Source organism: Stenella coeruleoalba (genome assembly GCF_951394435.1).
Source record: "Stenella coeruleoalba genome assembly, chromosome: 10".
In the NCBI taxonomy this organism is placed as follows: Eukaryota; Metazoa; Chordata; class Mammalia; order Artiodactyla; family Delphinidae; genus Stenella; species Stenella coeruleoalba.
The window spans coordinates 97867293-97877039 of record NC_137156.1 but is presented as its reverse complement, the minus strand read 5'-3'; the positions used below and the strand labels follow the sequence as shown (position 1 = coordinate 97877039).

The 9747-nt window shown below is 43.3% G+C and overlaps 2 protein-coding genes across 2 annotated transcripts in view; both read right to left on the bottom strand.

Moving 5' to 3' along the window:
• Positions 1–144: 144 nt before the first annotated feature.
• On the bottom strand, positions 145–993 carry LOC307192976 (tubulin monoglycylase TTLL3-like; the record flags this gene model as incomplete). Its single annotated transcript, XM_079934351.1, has 2 exons — positions 145–785; positions 987–993. The coding sequence occupies 2 exons, from the start codon at positions 991–993 to the stop codon at positions 295–297; spliced, it is 498 nt and encodes a 165-aa protein (XP_079790477.1). The 3' UTR covers positions 145–294.
• The window catches only part of TTLL3 (tubulin tyrosine ligase like 3), a 27713-nt gene continuing 18682 nt past the window's right edge, over positions 717–9747 (bottom strand). The window contains 3 exon segments of the mRNA XM_079933492.1: positions 717–1195; positions 1198–1312; positions 1315–1644. Of these exon segments, the coding sequence (XP_079789618.1) occupies positions 1101–1195; positions 1198–1312; positions 1315–1644 (540 nt within the window). The 3' untranslated portion in view covers positions 717–1100.

The window sequence follows — 9747 nt, the reverse complement described above, 5'->3', positions numbered from 1 at the left end:
GCAGAGTCTGGCCTTGAAGTTGCCTTTGGCCTTGATCTTCCTACGGGTGCTAGGAAGATTTCCAACTTCAAAGCGTTGAGACCACAAGTTACTTCCAAGTGGGGGACCATGAAAGCACTGGGGAGCAAGAGCCTCGGTGTGAAAGGAGGAGAGAAGATCAGGAATCTGTTCAGGAAGGGGGTTCTGAGGGATACAAGCCCTTCCCTTGGGGCTCAGGCCAGCCTGGGAGCTACCCTCTACCTCTGCCCTTCCAGCCCTAACCCCAGTTCTCAGCATTGCCCACCAGGGTATGGGTCACCGTTCGAGGCCCACCTTTCTTGGTTTCAGGGCGTTGGGTGCCAGCTTGAGCTCAGGGTTAGGTGGGAGGGAAATCAAAACCTTGGCAGTAGGTAGAGTCATCAAGGCCTTGCCTGTGGTCGACAGGGCCTCAGAGCCCACCAGCCTGCTGTGCTGTAGTCTGAGGCCCCGCCCCTGGGGTCGGAGCACACGGGGAGAAGGCAGCTGGGCCGTGCTGTGGAGGGTGGGGAAGTGGTGATGGGCTGCGAGGGCCTGGGGAGCCCCAAGCTGACCAGCTGCCCCTCCAGGTGTGCATGGAGGGCGGGGAGGCAGGGGGAGCTGACGGCTGGGGTGTGTGAGGGCAGATGGGGCCCACCCGGTTCCTTCTCCAGAGGCTGTGGGAAGAACACAGGGTTTGGAGTCCAACAGACCTGGGGTCTGCATCCCAGCTCTGCCCCTTCTGAGCTGTGCAACCTCGGGCAACTTCCTTAAACTTCCTGATACCTCAGCTGGAAAATGGGGATAATAGCACCTACCTCGCTAGGTTGTGAGGACTAAAAGAGCTGGTCAGGTATCAACACGGTGTAAACTGTTAAGTGCTGTACAAATATTAGTTCCTTTCCACAAGGTGACTTTGCATGGAGGCAAAGACAGAATACTGCAGCAGGAAAAGCTTGGGGTCTGGAGAGAGCTCAACCTGGGACTGAGACCTGGCATCTTTGAAATGAGCACAACTGCCTGGCTGAGTGACTGCTTTGGAGGGGACAATACTCATTTGGCTGTGTGTTTTTTAAAAATACTTTGTAAATGGTGGCTTTTACTTACTACCGGTGGCTCTTGGGTGGGGACAGATCCAGGTGGTTAGGAGGGGCTTGGAGAGCAGGAAGAAATTGCCTTGAGACCCTGGGGTGTTTTGGGGAATGGTCTTACCCAGGGCCCGGGGGTTCTTCAGACTCAATGGCAATCTGTTCAAGGGGTGGGGATGCCTGTCCCCACTAGCAAAGGTCATGGTGAAAATGCAGCCCATCATCGTGCTGCGGGGGGGTCCCACTTCCGGAGACTGGGGCGGACCAGGGCTGTGGCACTTTTCGCCTTGCCTTTCTTCCCCTTTCCAGGGGCCGAGGTGGTGGCAGCGGAGTCTGGCTTCTCAGTGTGCCCCAGGCTCCTGGCCCCAGCAACTTTCCTAGAAGCTGACCTGTGGGTAAGGGTTCCCGAGTCCTTGCCTTCCCCAGAGCCTCGCTGGGTCAGCAGGTGAGGGAGGGCTGGGCGGGCTTCTATTTGCCGGTGACACATCGCCAGGGGCTTCTTGATGGTGGAGCCCTCTACTAGGAGCCGGATACCCACATACTGGGGCACCTCCACGGCAGGCTGTGGGGAAGAAGAGGAGACGAGGCCTGCTCAGACAGTGCTGCTGGAATCCTAGGCCTGGAAGGACTCGGAGCACAGGTAGACAGAATTAACTTCTGGGGCACCTGGTCAGGAGACATTTCTGGGCTGAGAAATGCAAAGCCCATCTCTGTCTCTTAAGGGGTCTGGGCCTGGAGGCCTGAATCAGTACCTAGAGGGTCACAGAGCCCCTGAGATGAGTGACCCAGAGGAACGGGGAAGTCTTAGCCATGCCCCCACCTGCACCCCTCCAACCCCTTGCTCTCCTAAACTGCCCAGCCGCCGCTGGAATGTGTGTTCTCCTCCACAGGCCGCTGCCGATGGACAGCTTCCTGAGATGAGCGAGATTCTCTGCTGAGAGCATGTGAGTTACGACACCCAGACAGATAAGAGGCCTGGAGCCTGCCTAAATCCTTGTCTGAACCCAAGACATGGGGAAGCAGAGCCTCAAAGAAGGCATTCTGTGGAGGGCATGAAGTAGCAAATATGCAGACGGAGGCAGAGAAAACAGCCCAAGAAAGGAGCTCCTGTACCACTTTCAATTCCCATTAAGCCAAGCTGTACTTCATGCAGCTGGACACAGGAGAGCCCCCTGTGTCTTGCCAGGAATCTCCTTTTATTTTTTATTTATTATTATTATTTTTTGGCCACACCACATGGCATGTGGGATCTTAGTTCCCTGGCCAGGGAGCGAACCCATGCTCCTTGCCATGGAAGCACGGAGTCTTAACCGCTGGACTGCCAGGGAAGTTCCTAGGAACCCTCCTTTTAATCTGGAGCTAGTATGAGGTGTTTTCTGCGTCATCAAAAGATCCCGATTAGAATCTATCTAAACAGTCACTTGGAGCTTCTTAAAAATACAGATATCAAGGTCCTACTGTATAGCACAGGGAACTACATTCAATAACCTGGAATAAACCATAAAGGAAAAGAATATGAAAAAGAATGTATGTATATGTATAACTGAATCACTTTGCTGTAGAGCAGAAGTTAACACAACATTGTAAATCAACTATACTTCAATAAAAAAGAAATACAGATATCAGAGCTCAAGGAAAGCCCAGTCGATGAGGCAAAGCTCAACCTTATGGAAAAATCTCAGCTAATAAACGTAGAAGGAATGATAGAATTGGCAATTTACCATTTTGCAACTCTAATACCATAGGTAAGAATCAAAATTAGATATCAAAACAAGTAGGTGAAAAGGATGACAGGAAAATGTGTCATCTGCACACTGCCAAAGAATCACCCTACAAAGAAACTGATCATTGCCAAGGGGAGGATGCAACTTTCAATGGAGAGATCTGGGAGCCAAGACCTTAAAGCCATGGTCAGACTTAGCACCCCTAATCATGAGATACTCCGACAATGTGTGATGCTGTATGAGGTACCCAGCATCACCTCTCAAGTATACTTGCCAAAAATGTGTAATCTGAACTTCATCAAGCTGTGTGACCTAACTTCTACTTTATAGGACATTCAGATAACAGATGAACAAGTTAAATACCACCATGAGGAAACAATCAGATAAATCCAGAATGTGGGACAGTTCCGTAAAACAACCAGCCTGGTGTCTTCAAAAGATCCAAATATGGGAAGAAAAAGCAGTGGGGCTGTTCTAGATTATAAGAGATTAAAGAACATCAAAGAGAATAAAATACCTAGGAATAAATTTAACCAAGGAGGTGAAAGACCTGTACACTGAAAACTGTAAGACACTGAAGAAAGAAACTGAAGATGACACAAATAAATGGAAAGATACTGTGCACTCATGAATTGGAAGAATTAATATTATTAAAATGTGTATACCACCAAAGGAATCTATAGGTTCAATGCAATCCCTATCAAAATGCCAATGATATTTTTCACAAAAAGAGAAAAATCAATCCCCAAATATGTATGGAACCACATAAGACCGCAAATAGTCAAAGAAATCTTGAGAAAGAACAAAGCTGGAGGCAACACACTTCCTGACTTCAAACCATATTACAAAGCTATAGTGATCAAAATAGTATGATACTGGCATAAAAACAGACATGCAGATCAGTGGAACAGAATTAAAAGCCCAGAAGTAAAACCACACTTATGTGGTCAATTAATTCATGACAAAGGAGACAAGAATATACAGTCTCTTTAATAAATAGTGTCAGGAAAACTGGACAGCCACATGCAAAAGAATAAAACTGGACCACTATCTTACACCATATAGAAAAATCAACTCAAATGGATTAAAGACTTGAACATAAGACCTTAAACCATAAAACTCCTAGAAGAAAACAGGCAGGAAGTTCCTTCACATCAGTCTTCGCAAAGTTTTTTGGATTTGACACCAAAAGCAAAGGCAACAAAAGCAAAAATAAACAAACTATAAAGCTTCTGCACAGTGAAGGAAATCATCAACAAAATCAAAAGACAACCTACCAGATTGGTTCAACATGGTGGAGTAGAAGGACATGCGATCACTCCCTCTTGCGAGAGCACCGGAATCATAACTAACTGCTGAACAATCATTGACAGGAAGACACTGGAACTCATCAAAAAAGATACCCCACATCCAAAGACAAAGGAGAAGCCATAATGAGATGGCAGGAGGGCACAATCACAATAAAACCAAATCCCATAACTGCTGGGTGGGTGGCTCACAGACTGAAGAACACTTATACCACAAAAGTCCACTGACTGGAGTGAAGGTTCTGAGCCCCATGTCAGGCTTCCCAACCTGGGGGTCCGGCAACGAGAGGAGGAATTCCTAGAGAATCAGGCTTTGAAGCCTAGTGGGATTTGACTGCAGGACTTCGACAGGACTGGGGGAAACAGAGACTCCAATATGGATGGCACACACAAAGTAACATGCACATCGGGACCCAGGGGAAGGAGCAGTGACCCCACAGGAGACTGAACCAGAGCTACCTGCTAGTGCTGAAGGGTTTCCTGCAGAGGCGGGCAGGAGGGTGTGGCTCACCGTGAGGACAAGGACACTGGCAGCAAAAGTTCTGGGAAGTACTCCTTGGCGTGAGCCCTCCCAGAGTCTGCCATTAGCCCCACCAAAGAGCCAGGTAGGATCCAGTGCTGGGTGGCGTCAGGCCAAACAACAAACAGGGAGGGAACCCAACCCACCCATCAGCAGACAAGTAGATTAAAGTTTTACTGAGCTCTGCCCACCAGAGCAACAAACAGCTCTACCCATAGCTCTTCCCTCCCATCAGGAAACTTGCACAAGCCTCTTAGATAGCCTCATCCACCAGAGGGCAGACAGCAGAAGTAAGAAGAATCCTGCAGCCTGTGGAACAAAAACCACATTCACAGAAAGACAGACAAGATGAAAAGGCAGAGGACTATGTCCCAGATGAAGGAACAAGATAAAACCCCAGAAAAACAACTAAATGAAGTGGAGATAGGCAGCCTTCTAGAAAAAGACTGCAGAATAATGATAGTGAAGATGATCCAGGACCTCAGAAAAAGAATGGAGGCAAAGATGGAGAAGATGCAAGAAATGTTTAACAAAGACCTAGAAGAATTAAAGAACAAAAAAACAGAGATGAACAGTAAAATAACTGAAATGAAAAATCCACTAGAAGGAATCAATAGCAGAATAACTGAGGCAGAAGAACGGATAAGTGACCTGGAAGACAGAATGGTGGAATTCACTGCTGCCGAACAGAATAAAGAAAAAAGAATGAAAAGAAATGAAGACAGCCTAAGAGACCTCTGGGACAACATTAAACACAACAACATTCGCATGATAGGGGTCCCAGAAGGAGAAGAGAAAGAGAGAAAGGACCCAAGGAACTATTTGAAGAGATTATAGTTGAAAATTTCCCTAACATGGTAAAAGAAACAGCCACCCAAGTCCAGGAAGCACAGAGAGTCCCAGGCAGGATAAACCCAAGGAGAAACACGCTGAGACACATAGTAATCAAACTGACAAAAATCAAAGACAAAGAAAAGTCACTGAAAGCAACAAGGGGAAAATGACAAATAACATACAAGGGAACTCCCATAAGGTTAACAGCTGATTTCTCAGCAGAAACTCTACAAGCCAGAAGGGAGTGGCATGATATATTTAAAGTGATGAAAGGGAAGAACCTACAACCAAGATTACTCTACCTGGCAAGGATCTCATTCACATTCGATGGAGAAACCAAAAGCTTTACAGACAAGCAAAAGCTAAGAGAATTCAGCACCACCAAACCAGCTCTACAGCAAATGCTAAAGGCACTTCTCTAACTGGGAAACACAAGAGAAGAAAAGGACCTACAAAAACAAACCCATTACAATTAAGAAAATGCTCACAGGAACATACATATCTATAATTACCTTAAACGAGAATGGATTAAATGCTCCAACCAAAAGACACAGGCTCGCTGAATGGATACAAAAACAAGACCCATATATATGCTGTCTACAAGAGACCCACTTCAGACCTAGGGATATATACAGACCGAAAATGAGGGGATGGAAAAAGATATTCCATGCAAATGGAAATCAAAAGAAAGCTGGAGTAACAATACTCCTATCAGATAAAATAGAGTTTAAAATAAAGAATGTTACAAGAGACAACGAAGAACACTACATATTCAAGGGATCAATCGACGAAGAAGATATAAAAATTCTAAATATATATGCACCCAACACAGGAACACCTCCATACATAAGGCAAATGCTAATAGCTATAAAAGAGGTAATCGACAGTAACACAATAATAGTGGGGGACTTTAACACCTCACTTACACCAATGGACAGATCATCCAAACAGAAAATTAATAAGGAAACACAAGCTTTAAATGACACAATAGACGAGACAGATTTAATTGATATTTATAGGACATTCCATCCGAAAACAGCAGATTACACTTTCTTCTCAAGTGCACACAAAACATCCTCCAGGATAGACCACATCTTGGGTCACAAATCAAGCCTCGGTGAATTTAAGAAAATTGAAATCATATCAAGCATCTTTTCCAACCACAACGCTATGAGATTAGAAATCAATTACAGGGGAAAAAAACATAAAAAATACAAACACATGGAGGCTAAACAATACGTTACTAAATAACCAAGAGTTCATTGAAGAAATCAAAGAGGAAATCAAACAATACCTAGAGACAAATGACAATGAAAACACGACGATCCAAAACCTATGGGATGCAGCAAATGCAGTTCTAAGAGGGAAGTTTATAGCAATACAAGCCTACCTCAATTAACAAGAAAAATCTCAAACAATCTAACCTCACACTTAAAGTAACTAGAGAAAGAACAACAAACAAAACCCAAAGTTAGTAGAAGGAAAGAAATCATAAAGATCAGAGCAGAAACAAAGAAAACAATAGCAAAGATCAATAAAACTAAAAGCTGGTTCTTTGAGAAGATAAAATTGATAAACCATTAGCCAGACTCTTCAAGAAAAAGAGGGAGAGGACTCAAATCAATAAAATTAGAAATGAAAAAGGAGACGTTATAAAAGACACCACAGAAATACAAAGCATCCTAAGAGACTACTACAAGCAACTCTATGCCAATAAAATGGACAACCTGGAAGAAATGGACAAATTCTTAGAAGGGTATAACCTTCCAACACTGAACCAGGAAGAAACAGAAAATATGAACAGACCAATCACAGTAAGTACATTGAAACTGTGATTAAAAATCTTCCAAGGGCTTCCCTGGTGGCGCAGTGGTTGAGAGTCTGCCTGCCGATGCAGGGGACACGGGTTCGTGTCCCGGACCGGGGGGGGATCCCACATGCCGCGGAGCGGCTGGGCCCATGAGCCATGGCCGCTGAGCCTGCGAGTCCGGAGCCTGTGCTCCGCAATGGGAGAGGCCACAACAGTGAGAGGCCCGCGTATCGCAAAAAAAAAATCTTCCAACAAACAGAAGTCCAGGAACAGATGGCTTTACAGGTGAATTGTATCAAACATTTAGAGAAGAGCTAACACCCATCCTGCTCAAACTCTTCCAAAAAATTGCAGAGGAAGGAACACTCCCAAACTCATTCTATGAGGCCACCATCACCCTGATACCAAAACTAGAGAAAAATATTACAAAAAAAGAAAATTACAGACCAATATCACTGATGAATATAGATGCAAAAATCCTCAACAAAATACTAGCAAACAGAATCCAACAACACATTAAGCAGATCATACACCATGATCAAGTGTGATTTATCTCAGGGATGCAAGGATTCTTCAATATACACAGATCAATCAGTGTGATACACCATATTAACAAATTGAAGAAGAAAAACCATATGGTCATCTCAATAGATGCAGAAAAAGCTTTTGACAAAATTCAACACTCATTTATAATAAAAACTCTCCAGAAAGTGGGCAAAGAGGGAACCTTCATCAACATAATAAAGGTCATATATGACAAACCCACAGCACACATCATTCTCAATGGTGAAAAACTGAAAACATTTCCTCTAAGATCAGAAACAAGACAAGGATGTCCACTCTCACCACTATTATTCAACATACTTTTGGAAGTCCTAGACACAGCAATCAGAGAAGAAAAAGAAATAAAAGGAATACAAATTGGAAAAGAAGAAGTAAAACTGTCACTGTTTGCAGATAACATGATACTATACATAGAGAATCCTAAAGATGCCACCAGAAAACTACTAGAGCTAATCAATGAATTTGGTAAAGTTGTAGGATACAAAATTAATGCACAGAAATCTCTTGCATTCCTATACACTAATGATGAAAAATCTGAAAGAGAAATTAAGGAAACACTCCCATTTACCACTGCAACAAAAAGAATAAAATACCTAGGAATAAACCTACCTAGGGAGACAAAAGACCTGTATGCAGAAAACTATAAGACACTGATGAAAGAAATTCAAAATGATACAAACAGATGGAGAGATATACCATGTTCTTGGACTGGAAGAATCAATATTGTGAAAATGACTATGCTACCCAAAGCAATCTACAGATTCAATGCAATCTCTATCAAATTACCAATGGCATTTTTTACAGAACTAGAACAAAAACTCTTAAAATTTGTATGGAGACACAAAAGACCCCAAATAGCCAAAGCAGTCTTGAGGGAAAAATACAGAGCTGGAGGAATCAGACTCCCTGACTTCAGACTGTACTACATAGCTACAGTAACCAAGACAATATGGTACTGGCACAAAAACAGAAATACAGATCAATGGAACAGGATAGAAAGCCCAGAGATAAACCCACGCACCTATGGTCAACTAATCTATGACAAAGGAGGCAAGGATATACAATGGAGAAAAGACAGTTCTCTTCAATACGTGGTGCTGAGAAAACTGGACAGCTACATGCAAAAGAATGAAATTAGAACATTCCCTGACACCATACACAAAAATAAACTCAAAATGGATTAGAGACCTAAGTGTAAGACTGGACACTATAAAACTCTTAGAGGAAAACATAGGAAGAACACTCTTTGACATAAATCACAGCAAGATCTTTTTTGATCCACCTCCTAGAGTAATGGAAATAAAAGCACAATTAAACAAATGGGACCAACTGAAACTTGAAAGCTTTTGCACAGCAAAGGAAACTACAAACAAGACGAAAAGACAACCCTCAGAACGGGAGAAAATATTTGCAAACAAATCAACGGACAAAGGATTAATCTCCAAAATATATAAACAACTCCTGCAGCTCAATATTCAAAAAACGAAAACCCCAATCCAAAAATGGGCATTAGACCTAAATAGACATTTCTCTAAGGAAGACATACAGATGGCCAAGAAGCACGTGAAAACGTGCTCAACATCACTAATTATTAGAGCAATGCAAATCAAAACTACAATGAGGTTATCACCTCACACCAGTTAGAATGGGCATCATCAGAAAATCTACAAACAACAAACGCTGGAGAGGGTGTGGAGAAAAGGGAACCTTCCTGCACTGTTGGTGGGAATGTAAATTGATACAGCCCCTATGGAGAACAGTATTGAGGTTCCTTAAAAAACTAAAAATAGAATTACCATATGACCCAGCAATCCCACTACTGTGCATATACCCAGAGAAAACCATAATTCAAAAAGACACATGCACCCCAATGTTCATTGCAGCACTATTTACAACAGCCAGGTCA